The sequence below is a fragment of the Pelophylax lessonae genome (genome assembly GCF_965119305.1).
Source record: "Pelophylax lessonae genome assembly, chromosome: 7".
NCBI lineage: Eukaryota > Metazoa > Chordata > Amphibia > Anura > Ranidae > Pelophylax > Pelophylax lessonae.
The window spans coordinates 170,328,603-170,341,821 of record NC_138774.1 but is presented as its reverse complement, the minus strand read 5'-3'; the positions used below and the strand labels follow the sequence as shown (position 1 = coordinate 170,341,821).

The window sequence follows — 13,219 nt, the reverse complement described above, 5'->3', positions numbered from 1 at the left end:
AACCTTTGGTACTTGTTGTGTGGCCTGCAATCCCAACAGTCAGTAGAGGGACTTGTATAGGAGCAGTAATGGCAGTGTACTCTACCAGTCTCAGTGTGCCCAGTCTCTGACTGTCTCTAGTCTCCAAACAGCCCTGTAGCATGTTCGCACAATGTGACCATCTCCTGTTATATGTCTGCACCCCCTGGCTATCTGCTGTAATATGTGTGCATTCTGCCACATTTTTCTGTAGCATTACATATACTGAATATTTTATGAGACTCCTTGATGAAATCAGCGGCCCCCTATATCTTGTAACTTGATTATCACTGACTGAAAAGATCTGACCACACACTGATGACACTAAAGAAATCCAATAGGTATATAAACGCAATGGGGTTGATTTACTAAAACCAGAGAGTGCAACATCTATTGCAGCTTTGCGTAGAAACCAATCAGTTTCCGGAATTTTATTTTTTTTTTTTGTCAAACCCGAATTGAAGAAGCTGAAGTTTTAAACTGATCTGCAACTATGTACAGCTACACCAGATTTTGCACCCTCTCATTTTAGTAAATAAACCCCATTGAGTAATCTAGGCCCCAAAGTAGATTACCCAGGGGTGCTCATCCTGTAACCCTCGGAACCCTCTGATGTGCCCTGCGACCTCAAAACAGGGAAGTACATGCCCATACTCTGGGTTGGTGGATGGGCAAGCCCATATTGCATTCAATGGTTTGCTGATCAACCATTTTAGAGCATCAGAGTGCATGGTGCCAGCGCAAGCAGCAAAGAAAGAAGGTGGCCGCAGAGGGAGCAAGAGACGCATAAGCCAATGCTTCCTCTATAGCTCTGGATCTTGTCACAAGTTGAGTGATACCAATTACCTTTCACTTGGGACCTTTCTAGCAGCCTGGAGAGCAATACCAGCAGAAGCATATTAGCACTAATGAAAGCATGAATTCATGAGTTTTGATGCCCTTCCAAAAAAGGGCACCACACCCGCAAGATGTAATAGAAGTCTATGGCTCAGTGCAACTAAACTGCAGGAAAGCCACAGGTGCACTGTGCTGCACCTGCTGTGCAGGTAAACTGCAGCACATCAATGTGAAAGCAGCCTTATAGAGGGGTTAGGACAGTAGGGGCTCAGGACAGTAAGGGCTCATTTACATTTGCAGTTTGGGGAGGGGGGGGGGGGTGGTAACACACCATAGTTTATTGTGGCCCATGACTGGTTACCAAATCACTTAAGTGGCTCTTACTCTTCAAAAGGCTGAACACCCCTGGACTAGAAAATGTCAGTGTATTTTTGTGTGCAAAAGGAATATAAACCTACCAAGTTCTATAAGAGATGTTTCCAAAGGATGTAATATAACTAGAGAGCATCCCAGAAAAAAACATTGTTACTCCCTGCAATGATACACTATAGAACAGTATAAAACCAGCACAAGTCTTATAAAACAAATTCTCAAGGCATCCAATGGGGCAACAAAGATCCCCAAGGTTGTGTTTAGGTATAAGATAATAATGTATATTACCTTACCAATGGTGTCCAAAGAACAGTGTTCCCTAGAGACGGCAGTCTCTGAACGTTTCATGAGGCTCCTTGGTAAAATCAGGGCCCCCCTATATCTTGTAACTTGACTATAACTGACTGAAAAGATCTGACCCCATATTAATGATATTGAAGAAATCTAATAGGTTTAGTGATCGTGCAGAGAGGACACAAAGCACAAACCAAAGAACCTTCCAGGCTTAGCCTCAGATGAGAGTTTTTTTTGGTGTGTGCTGGATGTCCTCTGCATGCTCACTAAACCTATTGGATTTAGTCAATGTCATTAGTGTGTGGTCAGATATTTTCAGCTTGTGCGCTATGTGGAGCGAAAGCAAGCTACCAGGCTTCAGCACCTGGCTGTACTGAAGGTAAGAAGGAGCTTTCCACAGGGTACTTTGGAGCAGTGGCAGCACACAATGATCAATTGATTATCACTAAGTTAGGCACCATTCACACCATATGCACTGGGCTCCACTAACAGGCTTCCCCAAAGCAGTTGCAACACACAGACAAGGCATTCTGTCCTACCATGCCAGTTCACATCCCTACACTGCACTAGTGTGCGCTGAAAAAGGCTACAACAAGCTGCATTTGTACGCAGCGTAGCTTGTTGTAACATGCTGCACCACATTGTAGCACACCGTGGTGCATAAAGCTGAATGAAATGTAATTTTATGACATTTCCATGAAGTCTAAAACCAAAACTAACAATGCATTGCAGCCCTTCAAAGTGCTCAACAGCGTCCACAAAGTAAATGGGCCTTAGAGTATTATTTATGCACAAGTACATACAGTGGTGTGTTTTTAATAAAGGGAAACCCAGTTTTCATACACAAAGGCCTGACAGTAGACCAGCTTTGTGCTGTGATAATACAGGTTATATGGTTTTCAGTGTGCCGCTAAGAGATAGCAAGGCGCTCCTTGTGTACTAGCCTGTACAGATTTTTTTAAAGCAGAAGCAAATATTCCTTTTTTTTTTTTTAAAGCAAATGCCAAGCTTTATATTCAGCTACATTAGTGATAACAACATGGTATATTGCTAGAAAAACAGTTGCTAAACAAAAACGTTAATCTATGCCTTCTTTAATCCAATTATGGCATGCAAACCAATTTCTGTTCTTCCATATTTCTTATGGCATACAAAAGCCTTTAAACTACAATACAATATATTTGAATATGAATATTTTGGATCCTGATAAGCAGAAGTGGTAGCCATATCAAGTGCCCATATGAGCTGTTTTTGCCCCATAAATGGAATCAATTTTGCTATAAGTGAAATAGCCAGCCTGTGCCTTGGCAACTGTAAAAAAAAAACAGACAGTAAGGGGACATTTTCCCATTGGTGACACAGAAAGCAGTTGAACCTGCCAAAGATTTTTTCTAGAGCTCTTTCTCTACTGAAAACCAAAAAAGGTTTTTGCCGAGATCCACTTGAAGCAATGCAAGAGGACACACTGCCAAAGACTTTCAGGATTTAACCTCTTTATGGTTAAGACAAAAAAATCCATGTATCTGTGTTTGAAAAATGAGACTATCTCTGGAAAGGGACCATTGGTGGCAAAAATGATAATACATGATCATAATCGAAAGGGAGATTTCAAGAACACTGCAGGTGCAGAAGAATATCTACAGCTCAGGATAATAATACATTACCTAAAGCCTTGGACAAGAAAAGCGTGGATAGTGACTGACTGTGGTGTGATGAGAATCACAATGAATGAATTCACTGCAGCACCAACAGCTGTTTTTTTTTTATTTTGCAAATTTAAAGTAAGCCTATCGCAAATCTAGGAAATTAAAACTAAACGCAGAAGGAAAAAAAATCAGTGATAACCTCTGCCGAAACTGCATGCCAAAATGATCAGTGAATTAAGAAATGAACATATCTTAATTTATATGCAAATCTTGAATTTTCTTGAATTACCCCCAAACACCTCTTGGACCTCCCTATTGGTCTCCTAATGTGATGGGCAGATTAACTATCCAACAGAGAGGGTCAGGAATGAGGAGGGTGGGACCAAGCTACCTTTTTACAAGAACCCTTGAGATTTGCATGCAGCACTCAACTAAAATTCATGGTAGTGAAACCAAAGCCATCATCGCATACCGATGATACAATCTACAACTAAACAGCCACTAAAAACGAAATGCTTTTCTGCCTTATCGGACCATAAAAGTGTCTTTTGAATTCTAGATCTTGCCTTCTTTTCCTAGTCTAAACTACAGAAGTAATAGCTAAAATCAGACAGCTGCAATAGACAATACTTCCAGTTGTCTTTTTTTTCTCCATTTTTTTAACAACAACCAGCTCTATCATGCATTGAAAACAATGTCACAATAATGGATGATATATGAACATTTAAAGCATTGTCTGCCATGACTAGATAAGAGCATTAGTCCAGGCAGATTTACCTTTGAAGGAATTCATGCATCACGTGCTTGGAGAAAAATTGGGATGACCTATTTATGTCTCCTTTTTTTGTTTGAACCATAAAAAATGCTAAGCTTGGAATCTCATTCCAAACTATTTCATTTTATTATGCAATAAAAACATTGGGAAACAAAAAAAAACATGGAGGAAGACTAAATCCCTGCATCAATGCTACTCTGCATGTGATTCTAGCTCATCGAGAAACAGTCAATATATGTTAAAATGATTACATACCTTACTCTTTAACCTGTCTGCAATCATCAGCTCTATGACCTCTTTGAATCACACAGCCATATGCTTTTCAAAGTATCGCTGTGGTTTCAAAGCAGTTAAAATATTGAATACTTGCCTGCTGAAATCTGACTCACGGAGAACATCAGGTAACAAGAGTCAAGATGCAGTTGATTATAATTCTGCTGAACACTTTTCAGATCAGGTAGCTGGCAACTTATTACCATGACTACAGTCAGCTAACAAAACCCAAGGCCTGGCTGTATCTGCAATGGCTGCTGTCCTTAACAGCGAGGAAAAACAAAAAAGAATGTAAAGCAAACTAAGATCCACAGCTTGTGGGCAGACTCTTTATCAATTTGCTTTATTAGCTACAACCTAACAAAGCCACCACATGTGAAAATGTTACTACTCTCCTCTGTCGCTTGTATAAAGCTTATCATATTTAATTTGGTACTTCATTTTCAGGAAAATCAATATAAACCAAGTAAGAGTAAAGCAAGCTTTACAAGAGTGAATCTTAGTGCCGTGAGGCATAAAAATAGCTTAGAATAGTATGGTTTTCAAAACATCCTCTTCCAACTTGTTACTGCATATATTTAAGCCATATAATCAGAGCAATTGCTGCACTTAGCTACCAATGTCATGTATTTGAGCTATGCTGAAATCATTTAGACCAGTGATGGCGAACCTTGGCACCCCGGATGTTATGGAACTACATTTCCCATGATGCTCATGCAGTGTAGTTGAGCAAAACGGGAAATGTAGTTCTAAAATATCTGGGGTGCCAAGGTTCGCCATCACTGATTTAGGATATCCTTACCTCTGTTTAGTTATCTCCTCCTATTTTCCCCTAAAAGCTGGGCAGATAAAAAAAAAGACAAATAAATGCAGCGCAGTTTTCATTAATACATCATTAAATGTATATTTTTTCTGTGAACAGTGTAAGTAACTGAATTTGACTTGGTATCAGCCCTTTGCATAGCAGAGCCAAGACTGGGACAGAAAAAATTAGCATAAGAGCCCAATCAGTTTTGTGCTGCAGTGCTCATGCCCTATCAAGGAACATGATTTTACCAGGAGGGGAATGTGTAACAGAGAATGATCCAATCAGGATTCTGCTTCTCCTTTACTGTCCAGTCACAGACTGGGGGAGGGACATGACTTGTAAGTGGTACTTAACAGCTTGCGCACAGTGCACTTTTATCCCCCTCCTGCCCAGGCCAATTTTCAGCTTTCAACACTGTCACATTTTGAATGACAATTTCACGGTCATGCAACACTGAACCCATATGAATTTTTTTCATTTTTTTTTCACACAAATAGAGCTTTCTTTAGGTGGTATTTATTTACCACTTAGTTTTTTACTTTTTGCTAAACAAACGAAAAAAGGACCGAACATTTTGAAAAAAAAAAACAAAAAACATTTTTCATAGTTTGTTTAAAAATTTTGCAAACAGGTAATTTTTCTCCTTCACTGATGTGCGCTGATGAGGCTGCACTGATAGGCACTGATAGGCTGCACTGAGGAGATGGCACTGATGAGGTGGCACTGATGGCAACTGTTGAGGCAGCACTGGTGGGCACTTAAGAGGCTGTACTGATAGGCGGCACTGATGGGCACTGACGGGTGGAGCTGATGGGCATAGATAGGCGGCACTGATAGGCACTGTTAGGCGGCACTTATAGGTGATACTGATGAGGCACTGATTGGCAGCACTGGTGGGACTGCACTGATAATCAGGAAACTGATAATCAGTGCCCTGATTATCAGTGCCGATGTCCCTTTAACACAAACTAGTTATCGGCTCTCTTTTTCCCTCCTCACGCTGTCAGCATGAGGAATGAAAAGCCGACAATCCGCTTGTGTTTACTTCCGTGATTAGCTGTCATTGGACACAGCTAATCATGTGGTAAAGGGGCACTCTGATTGGGCCTTTACCCCAATCTGTGATCAGCTTAGTGCAAAGGACTCAGTGATCACAGTGTACACCGCCCGCACGCCTTCCGCACGCCACAGGGGGTGTGCAAGCAGCGCCATAATAGGAGGACTTCCATGTACACCCTCCCGGCAAACTAAGCTTGCGCTGTAGCCGTCTATCAGCTATTGCACAGGCATGAAGTGGTTAAAGTGATATCTTTGTTTACATAAAAAAAATCCATAATCAACCACTACTTAATGGCTCTGTAATCTATTTTTCATGAAAATTTTCTTCCATGAACTCCCAAATACCCCTTTTTCCTCTCACTTCTGTTTGTTTGGAATGAGTAGTGCACAATAATTGTGGTCGTGTGCACCACTTTATGCACACTACAAATCCCATAGTCCAAGTTGTAAGGAAGCAATTGATGGTTGCTATTTTCCAATATCCCTGGATTTCTCTTAATTTTTGGTGAAAAAAATCAGGATCTGTCCTAATTCAAAATGGGCATATCTATTGATCATAGTTTGAAGAAAGCAAAGTTTCGTTTGAGATTTCAAAAGGGAAAGGTGGCAAATATGTGAAGTATATGGACCTTGTTGATACCCAGCTGCAGATGCGGGGTAATAGACGTTTATTGTCAAGTTTTGATGTACTTTTTATGAAGTCTAAATTTCAACCCCCAACTGCCTAAGAATCACCCTCATTAAAGAAGAAGTATAGGCAAAGTTCCTTCCATTTTCAGCTGACAGTTGGCTAAAGTCCACTGTCGGCTGACGTCACTCAGCCGGTCCAGGCTCGAGAAAGATCTCGAAGATATGTTCAGGATCCACCTAGATGCCTGAACAAGCACCAGGCTCAGCCTCTCAGTGATCTGTTGAGAGCCTGAGGCAGCCCCTTCTACCTGGAGAGCTGGAGGGGCAAAGCAGAGAGCCAGTGACTAAGGCCATCCATACACGTTACGAATCTTGGCTGGTTCAGCAGGAACCAGCTGAGATTTGAACCATTAATGGGCAGGCAGAATGTACCAAGTTGATCGATCGATTAGCTTGGGTACAACCAGCCTTCTGGGTTCTCTTGTGATAATTACTGTCTTCTCTTTGTGGGGACGGCTTCCCCTGCCGGAAGAAGATAACTGATAATTCCCATATCAACACTGTGGTTGCAGAAAATTTGCACTGTGTATGGCCTGCCTAACATTCATGGCTCTCTGCTCAGAGTGGAGGGGGAGAACTGAGTGATCAGAGATGTTTCATCGCTGAGTTCTCACTGCAGAACTGGCGGAGGATTGATGCTGCATCCGCCCAGCTGAGTATAAATGTTTGTTTTTTTGTAAGTCTTAACTTTAATGTTACAAGCATATTACTGAGAAATACTGTCTACGCACAGAATTATGAAACTTGTACAAAATAGGAAAATCACATGTGTCAAAATATATTAGTCTATATCTCAAAGGCAAATGATGAAAAACATATGCATACATGTAAATGAAAAATAAATATCAAGTCTTACTACATTAAGCAAGTATGCAACCCTCTCCTTTGGCTTTCTGCAAAAATTTAATAAAGCTGATTCTATAAAACAGTGGTCTCCAAATTAGGGCTAGATGTGGCCTTTTGCCCGCCTTAGCCCGGTCCTTGGGGCACTATCCCTCCCACTGATATGAAGCACTATTCCTCCCTTAGACGCAAACAGTGGGGCATAGTTCCTACCACTAAACCCAATAATGGGGCACTATTCCTCCCACTGACACCAATGATGGGGCATAATTCCTACCACTGATACCAACAATAGGGTACTGTTCCTTCCACTGATAACAACAATGTGTCATTATTCCTCCCACTGACACACGAGATGGGGCACTATTTCTCTAACTGATACTAATGATAGTGAACTTTTCTTTCCCAATACCAACGATGGGACATTATTCCTCCCACCTATACCAACAATGGGGCACTATTCCTCCCACTGACACCTGAGATAAAGCACTATTTTTCCCACTGATACTAATGATGGTACACTATTCTTTCCACTGATATCAATCATGGGTACCAATCTTCTCACTTACACCAGCCATAATGGGGCACTATTCCTCCCACTGACACCAGTGATGGGACACTATTTCTCCCACTGACACCAGTGATGGGGCACTATTTCTCCCACTAATACCTATGATGGGGCACTATTCCCCCACTAACTCCAGCAAAAGGGGTACTATTCCTCCCACTAATACCAATGATGGGGCACTATTCCTCCCATTAATACCAATGATGGGGCACTATTTCTCCCACTAATACCAGTGATGGGGCACTATTTCTCCCACCAAAACCAATGTTGGGGCACTATTTCTCCCACCAATACCAATGTTGGGGCACTATTTCTCCTTTTACTGACTACAGGTGCTATGTCATTTTTGTTACTCCCTATAACCACCAAGCCTGAAGAATTGTTTTCTCTCACTGGTACTCTAACATATTTTACCCCCATTGACCACAATCTGGCAGCCCTAAAGTCTAAAGGACAGTAAACTTGCCCTTTGTTTGAAAAGTTTAGAGACCCCTGGTATAATATATGCAATTATCCAACTCTTGGCCTTGAATATACCTATATGCACAATGTTAAGTAAGTCAAACTGTCTCTGCTGTCATATAATAATTTATATATTTAACACAGCTAAAGCACTCACATTAAAAAAAGAAATGCTGTTTAAGACAATCTTTTATGGTCTTGTCAATGGCTACAAGAAGGCACATAAAACAAGAAACTGCAGCTGGCAATGGCAGCTCAAACCGTGTTTATACATTCACAGAATACCCCAGCACAAGTCAATCCTTTTTAAAAGGCCATTAAGACTAGATAGTTTAGGCGCCACCTTATACGATACAAAAGGCAGAGCAAAGAGTTGGCGGGGGTGCTGATAAGGCTTGCATTTCGGATTCGAGTCACAGACCCTGCGCAGCCCCGCTGTGTCCTGAGCTAAGATAAAGCTCTGCACTGCTTTTCTAAATAAAATCACAATTCCAGATCCAATCACCTCTGACTGATAAAAACACAACGGCCCTTTATCACTGGCCTCATTCTCTATATACTATGAATTTAGGGCAAATATCTAAAGACATAATTGATGCTTCTTTCTCTTCTATTGCATTGCTTAAATATTATACTTAATACACCTATGCCTTTCTACCCTTCAAGATGCCACCGTTCTCTCATCCCTTTAACTCTTTTACATGCTCCCTTAAGTCTCTCTTGCTTGTCACATCTCAATTCATTATTAACCCATTGGAGTCCTTCCAGTTTATTTAATGGCGCAAAATACAATCTGAAAAGTGCAGAAACACATGGTAACCAAACAAATACAATTTTTCATGGTTCTAGAAGCTTTCCACTGATAAAATGCACATTTTGATTGGCTGCTACAGCTTGCTGCACTTTACTCATTATCAAAGCTGTTAGCACAGTCCTATTTAAATGCTTTTTTTCAGCATTATAATTCTACTTCATATCTAGTATTGCTAGGAAATATTTTCTCAAAGCAGAAGACAATTGCACATAAGATTCTTAAAAGCATAATTCCAACAGTCTAAATAACCCTTTATGACACATTGATTAAAGCAATGCTTTTACCATTTAAGAAGTAAACATAAAAAGGTGGAATGACTATGTATTTCCAACATTCTTTAGTCCTATACTACGTATGGAACACTAAGAACACAGAGACTTTACACTGGTCAGAAACATTAACCCTCACCACCAAAAGGGTGACGATGCATTGCCAGGCAATGTGCTGCAAGGCCCCTCAGGCAGTGAAAGGGTTTAATAGGGCACTAAAAAAGATTTAGGCAGAGATAATATAGCAACGTCATACATATCACAGTGAGTCCATGATGAGGCTCAGTTGCAATGCGAGCTCGGTACTGTATTGTGCTCTCTTGCAAGCTCCTGCCGATGGCTCGGAGGGAGAAATCCGTTCAACGAGTGCCCAGGAAAAACATAAGAATCACGTTCACCAGCAGCAAGACCACGATCACAGCGAATACCACCACAGTTTGGACATCCAAGGTCATAGTGCAGTGCAACACATTGTAATGGTCGAGGCGGGGGGCTGGAAGATTTTGAGGTGTCAATCTTTGCTCTGCAAAACTGTCCATGCATCCACCATGATAGAGAAGAAGGGGGACACAAGGTTTCTCTTTCCCCCTTCACTGTTATTTGTTCCCCCTCTTTAATCTTAATTCTGATTTCATTTTTTTTTTTTTTTCACGTCTTTGCTCCAACCACTTATGAAGCGAAAAGAGGGGGGGATGTCTGCTGGGACTTGAAAATGCAGAAATCTCTAGCAGAAGAAAAGAGAAGAGAGTAGAGCTGCGTGTGTCTCAGTGTCTCTCTTGCATTTTAATTGGATTCCGTGCAGATAGGGCTGTGCATGAACTGAGCCCTCCACAGATTTAGAAGCTGCTTCTGGTGCTGCTGCGGCTCTGTGAGAGAGGCAGTGGCAGTGTCATGCGAGGCGGGCTGGACGCATGCTAAGCAGGAGGCATAGGGATTTAGCTGTCAATCAGGAAGCTGGGACCAAGGATGGCGATTAATCCTTTTTTCAAGGCAACAGTGGGCTTGATAAGATGGATGAAGCTGCTGCAACGCATACAAAGCACCTCTTTATATGAGCTGGGGAGAACAAGGGCACTAAAAAGAGGGTGCAGGGGATGAGGATATGTTATTGGGGCAAGGAGTAAAAGCAATTGTTTGGGGTAAAATGAACATAAACAGGAAAAGACAAGGGAAAAGAGGAACATGTGTATGAGTGGGACCAGAATCTAGATGAACATCTCTGGGCTGTTTTATTAAGTGTACATTTGTATTTGAAATTAATTCAAATGGGCACATACTGGATGTCACAAAAAATGTATACACAATTTGATGGATTATAAGGTCAGTATCTATTACCATACGGTTCATTTTCATATTTAAAAAGAATATGTTTTTATACTTGTGTCTGGATCAATCAACTGTCAGAATCAGCACATTATGGAGGACCGTCATGTTAATTGACCAGGAGTGATGGTGTGGTGCAGCTTGTCAGCGCATTGAATACCTGGACCATTCTCTTTTTAAGGTACTGTAACTGGTGCCTTTTATACGAACCTCCTGCTGGAATCTGTCATGCCACCTATTCAAGAAGATTTTGGAGTTGAGGACTTTTAGTTCCAACAAGATGGGGCACCCATAACTACCATTGTGACGTAAGAGCCTATCTTGATGAGAATCTGCCGAATAGATGGATTGGGTGAAGAGATTCAGTAGAATAGCCTTGGCGTTCACCAGACCTAACCCCACTGAACTTTTTCTTATGGGGATTTCTAAAAGATAAAGTTTATGCTACAAAACCAGTAACCATGGACGATAATAGCAATCAAAATGATTCTCGATGTTTGTGATTCTATGCTTCTTGTTGTCAGCAATGTCTGGACCAGAATGCTTATCAGTTTGAAAACAGGCGCAAATTAAAAAAATAAATACAATTATGTAGTTTATTTTAAAATGTAAATGTGAACTGTATGGTAATACATACTGACTTTATAATCATTCAACTGTGTATACATTTTTGGGACACACTATATTTTTAATAAACTGTATCAGAGAATTTTATCCATTTTCACAAATATCACTGGAATGGACCTAACAACTTTCCATAATATGGTTTTCTGGGCAAACTAAATTCCAAATATTAAATTGATGTAATCAGAGGCGCTACGTGATACTTGAAAATACTAATGTTAGGTGACAGAATAGACTTACTATTGTATTACAGGCAGTGTCACCACTTAAAGAGGAAGTAAACCCTCCTCTGCAACTTGTACCTATAGGTAAGCCTATAATAAGACTTACCTATAGGTACTGTAAATATCTCCTAAACATGTACCGTTTAGGAGATATTTACTTTGCATGCAGCCAGTGACATCACTGGGGCATGCGCTCTGAAGGAATGGCCGCTCGTGCCGTTCCTTCAGAGCCCCGTGCCGTGACCGTCGGCTCCCGTGTGCATGCGCGGGAGTGACATCATCGTGGCTCCAGCCAATCAGAAGGCTGGATGCTGCAAACCCGGAAGAAGGGTGACCGAAGATGTCACCCATGAGACAGGTGAGCGGGCGGCGTTGCGAGGCTTTGTTCTAAGGTAAGTATTTCATAATGAGCTAGTATGCGATGCATACTAGCTCATTATGTGTTTGTCTTTCAGGTGTTCATTTATTTTTATTTTTATTTCTGAGGTTTACAACCTCTTAAATTCTTTCCTATAAAAAGTTGCTGATTGTTCACTAAATTGTAAGCTGCACTGTTATGTAACAGCTGTGCAATACACATTGGAGTTGATTTACTAGAACTGGAGAGTACAAAATCAGGTGCAGCTCTGCATAGAAACCAATTAGATTCCAGGGTATTTTTTTTTTGTCAAGCCTTATTGAACAAGCTGAAGTTACATGCTGATTGGCTACCATGCAGTGCTGCACCAGATTTTGCACTCCCCCGTTTTAGTAGCAACCACATTGCCATTCATCACATTGTATATAGCCACTATATAGACTATGAGTCTTCGGTAAGTCAGATAAGCTATAGGGCATAATTTAATGGGGGTAGTATTAAAATTATTGAAAAAAAAATCATGTATATAAAACAATAGAATGAAGGGTCCCCAACCCACCTAACAAGTCAGCAAAATAACCCAACTTACAATGGTTCTAAAGTCTACCTGTATTTTACTTCAAAGCGGTATTAAACCCAAAAGCAAACATTTATTATATTGCAGCTTAGCAATTCTTAGATGTGATTGCTGCATTTCTTTTCTTTTTTAAGCTTTATTTTTTTTTCAGCTAGTAATCCAGCCAGTAAGTCTGTTGTTTTTCATCAAAATAAGCTCTCCTACAAATGTAGCAGTTAAGAGCATTAAGGCAAACCAATTACCATTGGCAGGGGTGCTTACACTTTTCATCTTTATTTATTCATATAAAACCTTTATCCCAAAAGAAAAAAAAAACTGTTGCTGTAATTGCTTGTGTAACTGCAGTGTGAGCTGGGGTTTGGCTTCAATTTGTTAATGTATCTAA

At 40.7% G+C, this 13,219-nt stretch overlaps 2 protein-coding genes across 3 annotated transcripts in view; both read right to left on the bottom strand.

Moving 5' to 3' along the window:
• ARHGEF9 (Cdc42 guanine nucleotide exchange factor 9) overlaps positions 1-13,219 on the bottom strand; it is a 621,241-nt gene that overhangs the window by 305,303 nt on the left and 302,719 nt on the right. The window lies entirely within an intron of this gene.
• On the bottom strand, positions 10,088-10,589 carry LOC309560293 (uncharacterized protein; the record flags this gene model as incomplete). Its single annotated transcript, XM_082263897.1, has 1 exon — positions 10,088-10,589. Exon 1 carries the CDS (start codon positions 10,265-10,267, stop codon positions 10,088-10,090), a length of 180 nt encoding a protein of 59 aa, XP_082120023.1. The 5' UTR covers positions 10,268-10,589.